The sequence below is a fragment of the Procambarus clarkii genome, chromosome 1 (genome assembly GCF_040958095.1).
Source record: "Procambarus clarkii isolate CNS0578487 chromosome 1, FALCON_Pclarkii_2.0, whole genome shotgun sequence".
NCBI classification, from domain to species: Eukaryota; Metazoa; Arthropoda; class Malacostraca; order Decapoda; family Cambaridae; genus Procambarus; species Procambarus clarkii.
The window spans coordinates 34,086,450-34,105,160 of NC_091150.1; the positions used below are offsets into that span (position 1 = coordinate 34,086,450).

An 18,711-nucleotide genomic window follows, 5' to 3' on the forward strand; every position below is an offset into this window, starting at 1 on the left:
GGTGGGTGGGTGTGGAGCAAGACTAATAACTGTGTGCAACCCGTTCTCGCACTTTCTTAGTCAATATTGACTTATTAAATACGTGCATATGTGACATACTAAACATACTAGTTTACCTTGAAAAGCTTCATAGAAAACACCGACCTTACCTAACCTTCTTAATATGTTAAGATAAGCATCTTATTGCTTCGTAATTACAATTATTACTTAACCTATTATAGGTATAGGTTAAGTAATACCTATTATAGGTATAGGTTAAGTAATACCTATTATAGGTATAGGTTAAGTAATACCTATTATAGGTATAGGTTAAGTAATAATTGTAATTACGAAGCAATAAGACGCTTAACATACTAAGGTTAGGTAAGGTCGGTGTTTTCTATGAAGTTTTTCAAGGTAAACTAGTATGTTTAGTATGTCACATATGCACTATTTAATAAGTCAATATTCATTATATGAAAGTGCAAGAACGGGTTGTTGTGACTCACCATAGATGTAGGGCCTTGTGAGCCTCTTGTTGAAATCACTCGATACAAAAAGATTATCGATGTGTATATGTATTTGCCTAGTTGTACTTCTAGGAGTTGATCTTTGCTCTTTCTGCCCGCCTCTCAACTGTTAATCAGTCTACTGTTTCTAACTACTAACTAAATTTGTTGTTTTTGTGTTTTCTTATACTGCTGGCATATACATTGATTAGCATATAATTTACACAACTGTACAGGCTCTCCAATAGTTATGAATGCAGTAAATGCTTCTAATTTTTCATTACTTCAATTTGGCAAGACTTGACACACATTCATATTACAGGTTTGGCTTAGCCATGCAGTGACTCCATTGCTCACCACTTTAGGAAGTGGTCAAGAGTCCTGCGATAAGGGACCAGGGGATTGAACTAGTGACCTTCAACCTTCCTGTCCCCACTAGGGAATAGTGGCCTTCAGGAAAAAAAAAAAAACTCATTTCTCCCAACGAAGAGCGGAATTGACCTTGGATGTGGAGCCCAAACATGCCCATTACACAGATAAAGGTACTGTAGACTCATGGGTATGTGTAATGTTGTAGGAGTAAATAAGAAAGATAAATGGCAAATGGTGAAATAAGGAAAATTCTGTATTAAACCTAGCATATCGAAGTTGAAATAATGTGAGAATCAAGTAAGGATTAAGAAATTGACAAGCCAGAATTAGGCTCTGAATTTTTCCTAGGGACAGGAGGGAGAAGGAAATAGCATTGTATACCAGTTCCATTCACCTGGACTGAACTGGTCTGGTCTGCATACTAGTGATTAGTTGGTGACCATGCCTACTTGTAACTGATATTTAATTGAGGGAGACTAGGTTGGAGGGGGACTCTCACTGGGGGAGAGACAGGACGAAGACAGTCCCAATTAATTAGGCTGTAAAAGTTTAAGTGTGGTGAATAGCTGAAATACAAAGTGCAGCATTGTTGAATGAATGTATGTTGTAATAGTTAGGAATATGCATATCTTTACATAAAAACTAAATATACAATATAATTTTAGTTATTTAATTAAATCAAGTTACACGGATTTAAAAATAGTTCATTATATTCATTTTAGACATCAGGTAGAGCTTTTGGCTTTACACTAGTGGCAGGTTAGTTACAGGCTATTCATGCCTGTTCCACTCTTGGGTGGCTTATTCTTCATCAATGGCATTTTTACATGGTCAAGGGAATCTCATTTTCCAGAGACAAGGTGTCAAATGACTCGAGGCTTTTCAAATAAGAACAGTAAACTTGTGAATCTTCATCGTAATAGGATCAAAGGCAGGCAACTCAGGACAGGATGAAGTGATTAGATATGCAGTATAGATGGAAAGAGGGGAGTCAGAGGGCATTTGGTTTAGGCCTCATTGTATGTAGAGATGGACGCTGATTGTGACATGGCCATAAAACAGTGATTTCTAGCATAAATATCTTTGTAAACCTCGCTTCCAATGTTTGCAAAGTGTATAGGAAGAGGCCCAGAATTTGAACTAGGGACAGGAAGGAGTTGGAAAATTAGCATTGTATACCAGTGATTAGCTGGGGCCATGCCTACTTGTACTTGGTATTTAATACAAAGAAACTAGGTTGGAGAGGGAGAATTTTTCAGGAGAGGCAAAGTGGGAAGATGGTAGTCCTTGACTTGGCAGAGATGGGTAGGGTCATCACTCCTACCTAGTGGCTAATGTGGTGTGCTGGCTACAAGTGCCACTAGCCCAGGTGAGGAGCTGTATAATGCAGCGAGTATTATAGAGTAGTATTTTGGTTTCCTTTTCAAGTAAGTAATTAATTATCAAAAGAAGGCACCAAACCGGGAAGGCTATGTAGCACCATCATGTGCGTGGAATAATCAGAGAACGATAAACATCACCAAGGATGCCAATACAAGGACAGAAACGCACGAGGTGAACGATATCAATAGTATCCGATTCACCAAGAATTCTATCGAGGGATAAGTGACCGCGAGGGACATTCGGAAAGCAAGACACGCGCTCGTCCTGGAAGTCAGGACATTCAACAAGGATATGCACGACTGTAAGAGGGACAATGCAATATGGACAATAAGGAGCTGGGCGGCGCTCCATTAAGTGACCGTGAGTTAAGCATGTACGGCCAATACGCAACCTTACCAGAGCTGTTTCCCACCACCAGTTATGGTGGTGGGGGCCTCGTAACCTGGTGGATAGCGCGCAGGACTCGTAATTCTGTGGCGCGGGTTCGATTCCCGCACGAGGCAGAAACAAATGGGCAAAGTTCTTTCACCCTAAATGCCCCTGTTACCTAGCAGTAAATAGGTACCTGGGAGTTAGTCAGCTGTCACGGGCTGCTTCCTGGGGGTGGAGGCCTGGTCGAGGACCGGGCCGCAGGGACACTAAAGCCCCGAAATCATCTCAAGATAACCTCAAGATGGTGGTAGGAGGAAGGCCATGGGAACAATGCTCTTAAGAGTACGCAGTTTATTACCTGCAACAAGTAAGGTAATTATCAAAAGAAGGTACCAAACCGGGAAGGCTACCTGCAACAGAAGACCAACAACCCTGCCAACGGGCAAGGATGGAACAATGAATAACTGGGTAGATTTCCTTTTCAAGTGTTGAGCAATACCCTTCCTCAGCTCAAGAGATTTGTTCTCAATGTCTTCAGTTTCTCAGTTCAGTACTGTATTATAGTTTTGTATCTGAAAGATTATGCTCCACGGTGATCATATTCTGTCTAACCTGGTGTGCACTCTTGTCATGTTCACTTCAATGTCATTGAAGGGAGCATTATTGAACTAAATAGTTTATGTGATGCACCCTCTGAGTTTCTCAAGAGCTGAATCAGCTAAACACAACATAATTTTGGACCAGCCTACAACACTAATCTGAATATTATTATAGGTTGGTCAAAAATTGCTTGTAGCCAGCACACCACATTAGCCACTACGTAGGTGTGACGACCCTACCCATCTCTAACCAAGTTGGGGGACTACCATCTTCCCACTTAGCCTCTCCTGAAAAATTCTCCCTCTCCAACCTAGTTTCTTTGTATTAAATACCAAGTACAAGTAGGCATGGCTCCAGTTAATTTCTGGTATTTCTGGCTCCAGTTAATTTCAGTGCTAATATTCCAAGTCCCTCCTGTCCCTAGTTCAAATTCTGAACCAACAGTGACTTTGTGGCAAGTGTGTAGGGAAAATGAGGCCCATCTCCACTGGGCATAATTTTTTTGTCTTAGACTTCAGATGTTTATGACCTTTGTCTTCAAGTCACAATAGTCCTGTTTCAAGCCCTTGCACCAAATACCACTCCTGTCCTGAACATCCTGGAAGAGGCCCTAATTCCACCTGGGTTAAAAGACTTTAGACTTTTGAGACATTTCAGACCAGGCACAGGATTTAAGCATGATGAATCATGAGCTTGGTGGTTTGAAATGTTTCAAGTGAGACCAGTCTAAAGAAATCTATTAACCCAAGTGGAATTAGGGCCTCTACCAGGATGTTCAGGACAGGGTGATATTTGGTGAAAGGGCTTGAAACAGGGCCATTGTGACTTGAAGACAAAGGTCATAAACATCTGAAGTCTAAGACAAAAAAAAATATGCCCAGTGGAGATGGGCCTCATCTTATCTACAGGCTTGCCACAGTCTCTGTAGGTTCAGATTTGAACTATGAATGGGAGAAGGTATAAATTAGATTGGTATACCAATGTAAACATGCTTAGTGACTTATACCAGGACAATTTTAATGGTAATAGTGCATTGTTTTTAAAATACTCCATTTAACATTAATTTTGGTTAGCCATTGTTTGTGTAACTGATGGAAGAGCTATCTGGTTAATTTTCACATTCATAATAAATTATTAAACAATTTTAGAACGTAATGTATGGAAATTATATACAAATCTGAAGAGGGTCTATGTACATAATTCATACAATTATAATAAATATCAGACATGTTAAGTGAACACTTTTCGTCGTGAGGTATTAACACATTTTCACAGTGACTGCTGTACGTATGCATAACTTTGGAGCGATGACATCATCCAAAATGAAAGACTCCTACAGAATGGTCCATGAAAAGGAATCATTGTGACATCTCTTGTATCCAGGTGATGAACCGTAAGAAAAGTCAATTAATTTTGGCGAGATTATCATATCAGAATCTTCATCGCGTTGTGTTTTTGAGGTTACTACTTCTGGAAGACCATCAAATTCTCTGTAGTGGTCTGAAATGTATACCTTTGATCTGAAAAAAAAAATAAAATGTAAATTTAATTTTAGCATCACTGGCACGGCTGATCTAAACAATGAAAAAGAAGTGCTTTGGTGTTTGATTTACAGCAAATAAGGAAATATTCACAACCAACTATGAACTTCTTAAGGGTCAACATTACTAAAGATCAATATTTTCAGATTTGTACATCTTTAAACATTAAAAATCAAACATGTTTCTGATAAAGACTATATTCTTTGCAAATTATTTTTATGTATATAATTCTTATTAGAAATTAAATGGCATCAGCTGTAAAGCCTGAGGTGTATTGGGAGAAAATTCTGGCATTTTTTTTCTGTAAAAACTTATCTTGAGCTTTGAATTTTCACACCAAATATGCAGTTACAAATCCTCAATGCTGTATCCTTTTTAATTATGACTAAATATTTTCAAATTACTTAAAAAATCTGTTTTGTGTTTTCATAAAAAAAAAAAATTGGCAACTTGCCATTATTGCAAGATTTTCTTGCTACTAAAGAAAACTCAACTTGAGATTTTCTACAAATAAAGTCCAAAATGTAGTTAAATATCTAAACTTTAAAATGCCGAAAATATAAATATGTAAAAGAGGCACACATCCAGGATTGTAAGTACTGTATAGTCCTGGTTTAATCTCATATTCAACATTTTAGAAGTCAAATTAAAAATCAGCAATAAGAATCATTAAAGAACATATAATTGCAAGTCTTTCTGGACAAGTTCTTTTTCTGTCTTCTTTGTCAGACAATAAGGTCTGACAAGGTCTGACAAACCCCACACTGCAAGGATGAAATAAGTGAACAAATGTACTAACAAATCTACTTGTTGGCATTGTGTGCAACTACAAAATACTTTGCTGACAATGTTAAATTATTTTCTCATCAGATTTGATCACCCAAATTAGAATGAGAGCAATATAAATTTTTACCACTTTAAAAATTAAAAAAAATAGTCGAATAACTCACCTGTGCAGAAGATATGGGTCAAATGGGAAGAACATATCGAGGGTTGAGTTTCCAATAAATTTTCCTCCATCCCATCTTGCAGAGGGACCCCTTAATCTTTTATTATTCTCCATAACAGTATAGCAGTATGCCAGTTGGAAGTGACGTGTTACAGATGCAAAATTGCTGACAACCGGAGAGGCACATACACGCAAGGGATTCAACTGGCTCATTACAAGCCGCTCCAAGTTGAGACTGCGAGCTTTAACCAGCCCTGTAAAGAAAATTTGCATGCTAATAAATAAATATATTTACCCCTAATCAGTATTATGTATGTCCCAAATAAAAGAGCACTGTAAATAGATACTGTATGATCAGAGCTTGATGCATTAATCTATATCTAAAAAAATGTAGCGATATATCCTTCATGATCAAATCTGCTATGGCTTTTGAACACAAAGGTGTTAGTATTTAAGCTTTTATAACAACTTTCTCTGAAAATATTTATATATGGTAATGCATGACTTACCAGTAGAGAGAACCCTTGTTATTCATAAAAGAATTTCCCAGCGAAAACATTAAGGACAATATTTGTGAATTCAAAACCCTGAAGTTATGTGAACAAGTAAGACAACACACACCAGACCTTCAAAAATTCACTATTAATGAGGATAACTAACACATGCTAGGCACCTTTTCAAACATGTACACTGCTGAAGATTACTGTACAAGAAAAACCCACTATTAAAGATCCACAAGAACACAACCAGTTCTCGCACTTTCTTACAGTCAATATTGACTTATTAAATAAGTGCAAATGTGACATACTAATTTATTGTGAATATTTTAGTTTACCTTGAAAAGCTTCATAGAAAACACCTACCTTACCTAACCTTAGTATGTTAAGATAAGCATCTTATTGCTTCGTAATTACAATTATTACTTAACCTATTATAGGTATAGGTTATAACTAATAATAATAATAATAATAATAATAATAATAATAATAATTTATTTAAGAAAAGTACATACATAACTCAAGTGATTACAAGATTCAGGAACCTGCTCCCAGTACCAGAATGCAAACGCTACAATAACTTCCCAGAACCAATGTCGGCCATCGTAAATGAGGCCACCAATATTGAAGTTACCGGTAATCACCATAACTCCGTCCACCACATGCAGACGGTGAGTCACAGTAACGTGGTTGAAGATGTGATCACCAGCCCACACACCAGAAGATGGAGAAATGACAACTTTTCGATCCGTCCTGGACCATTATGAAGTTGTCTGGTTGGCACACAGCTTTATCATGGTCTAGAATGGATAGAAACATCTTCCTTTCTCCATCTTTAGTGTGGCCTGGTCATCCGTCCACCACATACCCCATTTGTGATGTACAGTAAGAATAATAAAACCATAGTAGATGGACCACTTAACTTCCTCCCTTTTCTCTTACACAAGCCTAAGTTGAGACAGCCTTTTCCCAGTGAGGGACAACAGAAAACAAGGGGTGCAAGTTGGAAACACAGATGAACCAGAGAAATGTAAGGAAATACTTGTGTGCAGTGAGTAGAAAAACAAGTCATTTGAACTTGAGCTAATGGTGGCGGAAAAAATAGCCAATTACAGCCGAGTCAAGGTATAAATGCACCAGGTACAATAGATACAAAGTGGGGCTCTAGAGCTAGATCATGCTTCACATAGACAACTAGGCAGAAAAGTGTTCAACCTAATTTGGGCAGCTATTGTTAAAATTGACCTTTTACCTCTTCTTGATCCAAGCTAAAAAACAATGCCACTGTTGAAAAAAGCATAATGTCACTGTTGTATGTTTTTTTTTTTTTTTTTTTTTACAAAATCTTAATGACAAACTTCGAGGGGCAAATGAAAACAGACAGACTCGAGTGATGCAAATTAAAATACCTTTTTGTCTATACAGTTGACGTAATAGCTGGAAATTTTCTAGTTCCTTGGTAAAAGATGTACATTAAATAAATGACTGAAGGCAAAATTTAAAAATTGACAAAAATGCAATATCCTACAGGAACAAAATCGATTAAGCTACAATAGTAAACACAGTCTCACACACACAACTTACTTTGGCTATTTTCTGTATATTCTCGATGCCTGAAGGTAAATACATAAAATATGGTCTGGCAGGCATAGTAGAAAGGTGTGTGAAGCTGTGACCCTTCATAGTTTGATGCCCAATTACTTTCCTGAGGATTTAGAAAATACATTAAAAGAAAGTGACCAACAGTCAGCTAAAAAAAAAAAAAAATGAAGGAAACAAAAAGAAAGGTCTTAAGAAGTTATACTTCTTGACACTTTCTCTTAACACCTTAGGTTCTGTACGAACTTAACTGGAACCTAACACGTCAAACTGGAATCTTTGGAAATACCCACTGACATCAGGCCGAGAGAGAGAGTGAGTGTGTGAGTGTGTGTGTGAGAGAGTGAGTGTGTGAGAGAGTGAGTGTGTGAGTGTGTGTGTGAGAGAGTGAGCGTGTGTAGACATTCTGTTCTATTTACTCAGCCATGACATTTCACATGGTTAAACAAAATCCTCCAAATTTTTTAATAAGCTTTAAAATTGGCCAGAAGAGGCTATAAAGTCAAATTTTATTAGGAATCTTTCTTATTACCTTAACAAATATTTTAAATTTCAAGTTAATTAAAATATACAGCACAAAATATTACAAAGCCACTTACAAAGAATAAAAATATACCCAATTCTAATGCATGAACAAATATTGGTTCCACTGTAAATAAAACAATAAAGGAAACATACCTGGTTGTCAAGGTAAGTGTTACACCACGTACAAATTATTTCCAAGCATGAATGGACAACATCAAATGGTATAAATTTTCCTCTGGCTAATAGACTGCCAATATAAGCCATAGCATTTTGTCGTACATCTCGTGAACAGTTGGGATCTTCAAATTTTTTAGTTCTTAAAAATTCTAGAAAGTAAGTAGCCAAACCTGGCCGCAACGCAAGGAGATAAAACATTAGAAACTGAATGTAAGATGATGCCTCAACAATCAAGATTGTGCGAGAGAACACTTCTTTTAGTTCCGTATAAAGAAGCTTCAGTGCATCTAAGTTATGTTTACTCCCACGACATTTACATCCAGCTATTGTGTTACCACCACTTAAACTGACTGATCCTGCCTGGCACATTTCCGGTTCATTCTGCAATGGGTCTGGTGGAAATTTGTAATGGAAACATTTCTTGCTTAGTTCTGTGGGTTTTCCGGACACATCACTGCCATGGCAAACATCGTGAACATATTGGAACATTATACACATTAAAACATCCAATGTATTTCCATTTTTATGGTTCAGGATATGAGCCAATTCTTTTGTAATGCTTGGCGAGTCATTTGCAGTCTCTACTTCCTTATCCTTCGACTCCTCCAGTTCCTGAAAATACAAAAATGCATTTTCTTACTTATGAATCAATATGATTATGTACAGTCAATGAAAGAAATGTTGCTTGTAATAATAATAATAATAATAATAATAATAATAATAATAATAATGTATACAGTGACACCTCCAAAATACTTATGATACTGGTTGAGACCCAATCCATAGTTTATGCAATTTAGATTTCCAGAAATTATCCACTTATTTTTTTTAAGAACAATATTTTATAGCAAGTGATACATATAATATATATAAACACAAATAACGTATAAATAATAACTTGTGTATATACTTAATAATTACTTATTAAGAAATAAGTAAAGATAAGTGTTAGTGTTTGCACAAAAGATAAAATTTAATTTGACTGTGTACATGTATATATAACATTAATAATTGTGTAACTAGTGTCAAAAGAATGATATTTGCTTAGCTAAACGAACTAGAGGGTTCAGTTCCTGAATTGTTTATATGCCTCTCTGGATTTTTTGAAGCTGAATCAAGTTGAAACTCTTGAGATAATTGCTATGAATAATTAATACTGCACACCCATGAAATATCATTCACTATAAAATGTCAACTGTGGGGGAGCTGATTACTGAATGACTACTACTGGAGCTCAATGTCATTACAGTATACATACTGCTCTAGTGAAAGGCCTAAGGAGAGCCAAAATAGAAAACCTATGAAAACCAAATTCGTTTGAGACATACCATGGGAAACACTTCTTCGTCATCACTACCATCTTCCTCCTCCTCCTCCTCCTCGTCTTCCTCTACTGGGACCAACTCGGAGCGCGGTGTGTAAACGTCAAGTGTTGCCAGGCTGCAGACAACATATATACTCAATAACATAATATGCATTATGTGTTTTGTATTTTGAAAATGAAGAAAATTAGTCATATCTCAATAGTAGCGATCGAGTGACACATTCCCAGGTTAGCTTATCTCAAGTTATGAGCAGTGGTGTAATGAGTACAGGGTGCTGCCATGAGCACATGAAGCACAATGAATAAAGGATTATAATGAGAGAGTATGAGGAGAACAGGTAGAATAATTACCATAGTGTAATGAGTACAGGAAGTATAATGAGAAAGTAAATACAGGAAATATAATTATCATAAGGGCAGTTGCAGGAGTTTTTATTCTCACAACCCGGCTTGGGAGGGATGCTTTGATGAGATAAGAGGAGTGGATGCTCCTAGGAGGGAGGCAAGGTGGGAGTTTGAGAGGCTCTGGAGAGAGGGAGGTGGGGGAGGCTCCATAAAAAAGAAGCGAGAGGGGAGGCTACACACAGGAAGAAGGGTCTGCCCTATATAGTTTAGACAAGCAATTATCTGCTGTATCATTTTAATAAAACTTAACATTTTACTATAAACATTACCTTTAATATCATTAACTATTTGATCCACTAAATGCATCCTATTTTTTTCCATTAAAAAATTAGTAAATTACTGCATCTCATCTTCCAATCCACTCAATACCTGCAAATATCTTGACTATCACTCCATTTTTCATGCAGGTGGATCCTTGTGGTTTGAATGCATATTTAAATGGATAAGGTGCATAAACCAGTCTGATGGCACTGGTGTGCGGAGGAAATTTCTGAAAACCGAGGGAAAAGGTGACGGCTCTAGATCTGCATGTGAACGAGATGAGCGGCACAACGACAGTCAAAATCCTGAGTGAATGACTGTTATAAGGGAAAGCACAGGGAGCTCTATGTGGAGACTGCAGCAGCACCAAGCAACTGTTGTAGATCAGGTTTTTGTAAGAAACAGCACAACTCCCTCCCCTACTGTAGCCAGCTACCCAAGGATTTAATATACTTGATTATAAACAAGTTTAGTGACAGTAATAACTAATGATGCATATTGGCTAAATGGCATTGGATTTCTTGTTCTTTCATGCGGTGAAATGAAGGCAAGAGGTGACAACTGGCATTCACCATTCACTAATTTTCCTACATATTACACATATAAAGTTCTAGACTGGCAAATACAGTACCAGGGAAGCCCAGGAAGGCCACCCTCTATATTAACCACATCTACTCATTATGAACTCTTCAATTTGATATCTGATCCTTCTAGTAATAAATAACAGAACATGCATTCATACTTACTTGTTAATTATAATTTCAAGTAGAGATATTCTTAAATGTGGAAGACACCTTGCCAAGAGTAATAAGTTACGTGTATAAACAGCATGTTGATGAACATGTTTCGTGAAATAGGGAAAGGATTTTCTTGCAAGCGCAACCAAGTTGTCTCGAATCCTGCAAAAAAATGGCAAAAAATCTAAATTACTGTATCAATTAAAAAATGTAATAAAATAATGAAAAGCAGAGTGATAACATTTTATTCAGCAAACGAGCTATCTAATACAACAAATATAGATTTGATTTAAATAAATGATGCCGATTCAATGTAGGAACACTTTCTTATGAACTTACAAAGGCACGTGATCTTGAACTGCGACAATAGTAGACAAGATATGCCGGTAGCACTCCTCCTCCTCTGCACTCAGCAATCCTGCCTTCTCCAACAGAGTAGGATCACTCTCATTAACCTCTGAATTAAAATACATAAAGCAACCATTAATTTAACTGATTGCCATTTCCAGTAATTACTATTTTTGTAACTTACATACAATGACTACTACTATATTATCCAACCTGTCCTCTCATTTAATAATCACATTTTTAACACAATCGACCAATTGGTCAAAATTTCTGACTTGGTAAGGTGAAGTTATTTTTCACAACAGAATTTCTAAAAAACATATAAATATTAAATCTGTATCTACAGAGAATGAATGCCTGCCTAAGGTTGGAGGCTAGATACTTTGGGTGAGGCTAGCCCCACTTTGCAGGGAGAAAGGTCTGGGATATAGGATGGACATAGGCCTATCCCAACCAAAGTTAAATGCTTTAAGATATACAGTATTACAATTTATAGAGCCCCCCATGCAATTTTCAGTGTGAAATATTACATGTTATTCCCCTAGTTTTTAGTGACAATATATTCTCTGGCAGACCCATACAGTGGTTTCAGTGTTTCTCAATAATACATTTTCTGAGAGAAGGGAGGACAAAAGGGAGAAAGGGGGGGTGGGGGAGGGAAGAAGGGAGGGAGGACGGCAGGATGAAGGAGGAGAACAAGGTGAGGACCAAGGGGGAGACAGAGGGGAAAGAGACTTGGGTGCAAGTGAATACCCCTTCTTAGCAGCCTCCATGGTGCAGTGGAATGACACCCACCCAGCACTTAAGGAGCGATTTGGTCTGGGTTCATATCCTGGTCGGGGATGATTGACTAATCGCCAATCCTTAACTGTACACCTCTTTTCACCCAGCAGTGAATGGGTACCTAAACAATTTGGTGGGTCATATTCCAAGGAAAATTAAGATTAAGGACCTGCCAGAAATGCTATGATTGCTATTTGCTTTACAAGAATGATGACCAGACTATACATCAGAAGATGAAGAAAAGAAATGTTTCAGTCTGTCCTGGACCTTATCAAGTTGTCTCTCTCAAGAACTCACTTGTATATATAAATAAGAACTCTTGTATGTTCACGTTAATGTGATTTCTGTATTTTTGTAGCCAATTCTAACGTGTTTAATAAAATACTATATTAAAAATTATACAGTAATTACTAAAACTCTATTTTTGAACATGTAAGAAAACCATGCAAGGTCCATAAGAGCATACCTGGTATTAACAAAGTAAACAGGTGCTTAAGGACAAGATAAGCATAATAGTTGTGAGCCGAGACAAGGGTGGTGAAGAAGTCCTCGGCTGCTACTGCAACCTCCATTAACTTGGGCCTGAACCAAGGAATTTCCTGTCAACAAAATCAAAATTCATTAGGAAAAAAATTACCACCACACTACAAGAGCACGGGAATCTTTTATGAACGTGATCAACCCCATCCCCTAGAGCATTCGGAATATGTGGTCAACTAGCTCATCTAGTCAATGGTTTAAGCCTCAGAGCATGAAATATCAAATGATAAACCTGAATAGTTTACAGGCCTCACTTTAAATACTTTGAAAGTTCCAAATGCCCTTGCTGGGACTAGAACCTCTTGCCAGCAAGGGCAGTTGCAACATTCCAGTACAGTGTTTAAAGTGAGGCCTACGTACTATTCAGGTTTATCATTATACTGTATGTATTTAGAAATATAATTGATAGCTTCAATATAAGCATAAAATATCAGTAGGTAATTAACATTTTATTGTATTACAGCTAAAGATGGCAAACATGGAAAATAGCACAAGGTTACATGTGCTGATTAGTGCATTTGGTGGTACATTAACTATCTTTGTTGTCAGTAAACAAAATTAAATTTGTATATATTGTATGTATATAAATTTGTATATATATGGCCTAGGCCATATATGTGAAGGATTCAAGTAACAAACACTGGTAAATTCTTTTTGAGGCCTGAATAGCCCAGGCAAAGTACATTTACCAACATTCAAATATCTTCCAAGTTGTAACTGAATCTCAAGAGCCTGCTCTGTTAATGCTAACTACCATTGGTCCCCACGAGTTGGTAGAATTGACTGCATAAATAGAAGGTATTTGAGACTCCACTTTGTTTTAAGGTCGGAAAAAAATATGGATACACAGCAACTGAATGGCTTGTTCAGAAAAAAAACATTTCATCCATTATCAAAGCCTTATTTCTGAATTTGAGTCACTTGGTCACTAGTTGGAATCAAATTAGGACTTTGGATTAGTATAAGCTAGGACACTAACAAGGCCACCAACTGCGCACACAATACAAAGATTTAGGTCTACAGTATATCACAGCATTTTGTTTACTTTTACACTGTTTCTTTAAGGCATTAAATAAATATAATATGTACATGTATTACTGCATAAGCTAAAATCAGAATTACATGCCGAATGTAATTCATGCAATCTTTTAATCAAGGAATATGTTTAGTTTTGTTTAGGCATATTTTTTTTGCCTCTGAAAATACTTTAGATTCCTACTGACAACATTGATGAGTAAATTTGTTAAATATCATTAAATTCAGCTTCCAGACATTGGCCATATCTAACTAATACTTTGTTTTATTAGGCTAACACAATATTGTACATTGTAATTTCATTAGAAATAGAAATCATAAAAAAATTAAATACTTACCAAAAACTCTAATACTAGCTTATCTGCTTGTCTGTCTAAGAGTGTTACACAATCAGTCATTTGATTCAGCCATGATAAAAGATCAACGGTTGTCCCGGAAGTTGCTAAATCTTCGAATATTTTGTCAAAATGTGAAGAATTTCCAGTTTCTCTATATTTCAAAATCACAGAGCGAGCTGGTTCACGAGTACTGAAAAGTACTCGTTTACTGGATGAATTCATTATGCTCTGTCGTTTTTTCAGAATTGGCGTTAAAGGCATCATTGCGAAATCTGCATCTGAAAAAAAAAATCTATTAGAGATTTACTATATACTGTACAGTATAAAAAACTAACGAGTCCTATATTAACACTAAAAGCAGACGTCCATAAAATTTTGCCATGAATGCTAAAAACTAGAACACTCACATGCACTCTCACATTCTCCTCCCCTATTTCACTCTAGTTCTGTTCCATCTTCATAAGCAGCCAACCCTTGTTATAGGGTTGCATCCTAAAAAGGGTCAATAATTTGACACTGACGGGGAGGGGGAAGACCTCTAAATAAGCCTACCATGTACTGTATATATAAACTGGCTGCCTGTTACCCTACATAATGAATTACCTAATTAATTAAGTTTAACTATGCAAGTTAAAATAAAACTCAAAACTATGAATATAAATTGGATAAATTTAAATTCAACAAACCTTGGTAAATCCTTGTTTGGAAAGAGGCTTGCAGACTTAAACAAATTACTGAGTAACATAATAGACATAGGATGGATAGACTGTTTCAAGTGTAGGCGAGACACGTAAATGAATTTGAGTGGATATAAATAAGTGCTGCCTCATATGGGCCAATAGGCCTTCTGCAGCTTCCATTTTTCTTATACAACATTTGAAAACTGTCTTGCGTGATGTAATTCTAAAATTCAGTACAACCACTTCCTGCATGCATGGTTAAGCAATGACCAAATGTTATGCAATCACGTCACTACTATTTTATCTAAACTATTCTATATTACCTTTAAATATATATATTTTTATATATATACATATATATATACACTGTGCGTGAGGTGCATGACGTCAAACGGTAATCCTGGGGGTCACTTTTCCGGATACTAGAGCACCCTGCAGGAGAGGGCGACGGTGGCGCCGCAGCGGATCTTGACCTAACCTCCCTACCTTAAGGCGCTGATCCCTTGGATCCAGGCTCATGGCCGGGAATAGAGAACTATCATTATGGCGAGGACGTACAGGACGGCAATACATATATATTCAACTGGCACTACAAATCGGTCAAAGTTCGAAAAACACAATCATACTCCCGCCTAAATATGGCCAAAAATGGACAACATATTTGCCTTTTACATTTCATTCTTCCTCGAAAATATGGCAAAATAAATGTGAAGTTAAGAAGCGGTTGGCGTTACTTTACCTAAGCGGTAGAATATGTGCATATAACGGGGGGGAAATGGAAATAATGTGTGCGAGAGGAGGCGTGAGGTGAGGCAACACACACACTGGTGGTTACCTCTACTGGTCACAACACTGAGCAACGTGTTGAGGCGGTCGCTTATACCTCCCAGCCCACACCCACCACAGAGAACGGAGCTCTCTTGTTCATTTTCACAATCTCTCTCTCTCTTTCACTCATTCACTCTTTCACTCTTTCACTCACTCACTCACTCACTCACTCACTCACTCTTTCACTCAATCACTCTTTCACTCACTCTTTCACTTTCACTCAATCACTCTTTCGCTCACTGTTTCACTCACTCATTCTTTCACTCACTCACTCACTCTTTCACTCATTCACTCTTTCACTCAATCACTCTTTCACTCAATCACTCTTTCACTCACTCACTCTTTCACTCACTCACTCTTTCACTCACTCACTCACTCTTTCACTCACTCTTTCACTCATTCACTCACTCTTTCACTCACTCACTCTTTCACTCTCTCTTTCACTCATTCACTCTTTCACTCACTCTTTCACTCACTCTTTCACTCACTCACTCATTCACTCACTCACTCACTGTTACGTAATGGGAGCGAAAAAAGTGTTAATTCCTCACACCTAAGAAATGCCATCCCTCTGGCGAAAAGATGTACAAAGTAAATTACAAAACTTTCATGTATATTATTATTATTATTATTGTTATTGTTGTTGTTGTTGTTGTTGTTGTTGTTGTTGTTGTTGTTGTTGTTGTTGTTGTTGTTGTTGTTGTTGTTGTTGTTGTTGTTATTATTATTATTATTTATTATTATTATTATTATTATTATTATTGCTGCTGCTGCTGCTGCAGGAAGAACGAGGTCAACGACCATGAGGGTTATTTAACAAGCGCGGTACGGCTCGTCTGGTAGCGGGAATTCTGATGACCAATCAGAGTCGCCAGACGAGGCAACGAGCGCCTACATAAACGGGAGCAGAGGCTGCAGAGCAGACACACACACAGGCTCACCATTGCCCGTGCTACTTGCCCTGCTCCTGTGCCAGGTAAGTTACGGGCTCACAATAGCCCGTGCTATTTGCCCCGCTCCTGTGCCAGGTAAGTTACGGGCTCACCATAGCCCGTGCTACTTGGAACCTGTTCCGAGTACCTGAATCCATAACAATAAGAAGCTGCAGAGCAGTACTCTACTCACTCCCCCACCGTCGACACCAAGGGCAACGAAGCAGGTATGCAAGCACGCACGAACGTGTACATCTTTTCTTCAATCTTTGACGACTTTGGTTACATTTATTAAACAGTTTACAAGCATGAAAACTTCTCAATCAGTTGTTGTTGTTGTTATAAACGGCCTCCTGGTACTTCGGAGCTCATTAACTGTTTAATAATTGTAAACAAAGCCGCCATATATTGAGAAAAGATCTACAGGCTCGTAAGTGCTTGCGTAACTGCTTCGTGAATCTGGCCCCAAGTCATCACTGGTTGAAGTCGACGTATGTGATTCCAGCCTTGTCCCCACTCGGTGACAGTATATTATATCGTCGTTTGTATATATATTATGTATTTGTATATCATGACGCAACCTATATATATCTATACATAGTATACATAATGTACATTTGTGATTAATATAGATAATTTACAAGTCGCCGGTGATACATTCGTATCAAAAGTGTTTTTAATTCGTGGACATAATTTGTCAGGACCCAGCCAGTGAAGTGTGTGGCACCTGACGATAAGCCAGGCTGGGAGGACTGGCCCTCCCAGTCGAGGACTGGCCCTCCCAGTCGAGGACTGGCCCTCCCAGTCGATTGATTGATGAAGATTAAGCCACCCAAAAGATGGCACGGGCATGACTAGCCCGTAAGTGGTGGCCCTTTTGAGCCATCTGTGATCTGTGGAGGTGCGACTGCACCCTGCGTGAAGGGAGATGTCTCCCCCGTCCCTCCCAGTCCTTATGACTAACCTTTAATCATGTCCTACTAAATGGTTAAACCTCATGACAACTGGAAATATAGTATCGTACTTAATGGTAAATGTGTTGGATCAACTCTTGACCCGGTAGTTCGATCCCAATATCACTCATTCTCTCGGTGATTGTAACCTTCCGCCACTGCCCACTGGATGGGAGAAAGTGGAAGAGAATGTTAAGACATTAGGAAAAATGGGTATAAAGTGGGGATTCATGTGGGGAATTTTGTTGAATGAGACAGCAAAGAGAACCACCACGGCTGTGGTGGGTATGTGGGCCTGCGGGCCGCTCCAAGCAACAGCCTGGTGGACCAAACTCTCACAAGTCGAGCCTGGCCTCGGGCCGGGCTTGGAGAGTAGAAGAACTCCCAGAACCCCATCAACCAAGTATCAACCAGGTATCAACCAAGTATCAACCAGGTATCAACCTCGGAAAAAAACTCTTGTCGATGTTGTATGTCAGACAACTTTGAAATAAAAAAAACAAGAATCAAGATGATCCAAGAGGATGAAGAAAAAGCTAAGAGAACGGCAATGGTGGACAGCAGTAACACTTAAGCATTATGCAATTATAAACACAAACTCGTCCCTCACTTATATTAAAAGAAAGTGTAAATGGAAGGAGTCAATTTACATGAGATTAAGAATAGGCTACAAATATTTCTGACAATACGTTTGGTGCCTTCCTTTGATAATTACTTACTTTTGGCAATACGGTGGTGATGTCAGTGAAAAAGATAGTGTAAATTATGTACTATGCCGAACGCCCACACCTTTTTTAAGATACATACAAGAGTTGTTACATTCTTGTACAGCCACTAGTACGCGCAGCGTTTCGGGCAGATTATGTTAATCTGATTAGATTATGTTTGATTATGTTAATCCCTACCACATCTTTGAAAGGTTAAATGTAACATAAACAAAGGGTAACAACTTCAAAGTCAACATGTCACAATGTAAGAGAGGAAACAGAAAATGTTTTGTCACCCACATGGTTTTAAACCCATGGAACCGCCTACCCACCGAAC

General features: G+C 37.9%; 1 protein-coding gene across 1 annotated transcript; it reads right to left on the reverse strand.

Moving 5' to 3' along the window:
• Window positions 1–1,509: 1,509 nt before the first annotated feature.
• On the reverse strand, window positions 1,510–15,839 carry Tif-IA (RNA polymerase I-specific transcription initiation factor RRN3 homolog Tif-IA). Its single transcript, XM_045751744.2, has 10 exons — window positions 15,694–15,839; window positions 14,275–14,552; window positions 12,828–12,960; window positions 11,570–11,687; window positions 11,240–11,392; window positions 9,832–9,943; window positions 8,480–9,115; window positions 7,787–7,907; window positions 5,707–5,959; window positions 1,510–4,735 (listed from the first exon to the last, which is right to left on the reverse strand). The coding sequence occupies exons 1-10, from the start codon at window positions 15,713–15,715 to the stop codon at window positions 4,549–4,551; spliced, it is 2,013 nt and encodes a 670-aa protein (XP_045607700.2). The 5' UTR covers window positions 15,716–15,839; the 3' UTR covers window positions 1,510–4,548.
• Window positions 15,840–18,711: the final 2,872 nt, after the last annotated feature.

Coding starts and splice junctions, on each gene's coding strand:
- Tif-IA (XM_045751744.2), bottom strand. CDS start 15,715: ATGCACATATTCTACCGCTTAG. Junction 7,908..8,479: donor ACACTTACCTTGACAACCAG/GTATGTTTCCTT, acceptor CTAAATCCTCAG/GAAAGTAATTGGGCATCAAA. Junction 4,736..5,706: donor GACCCATATCTTCTGCACAG/GTGAGTTATTCG, acceptor TTTTTTTTTCAG/ATCAAAGGTATACATTTCAG.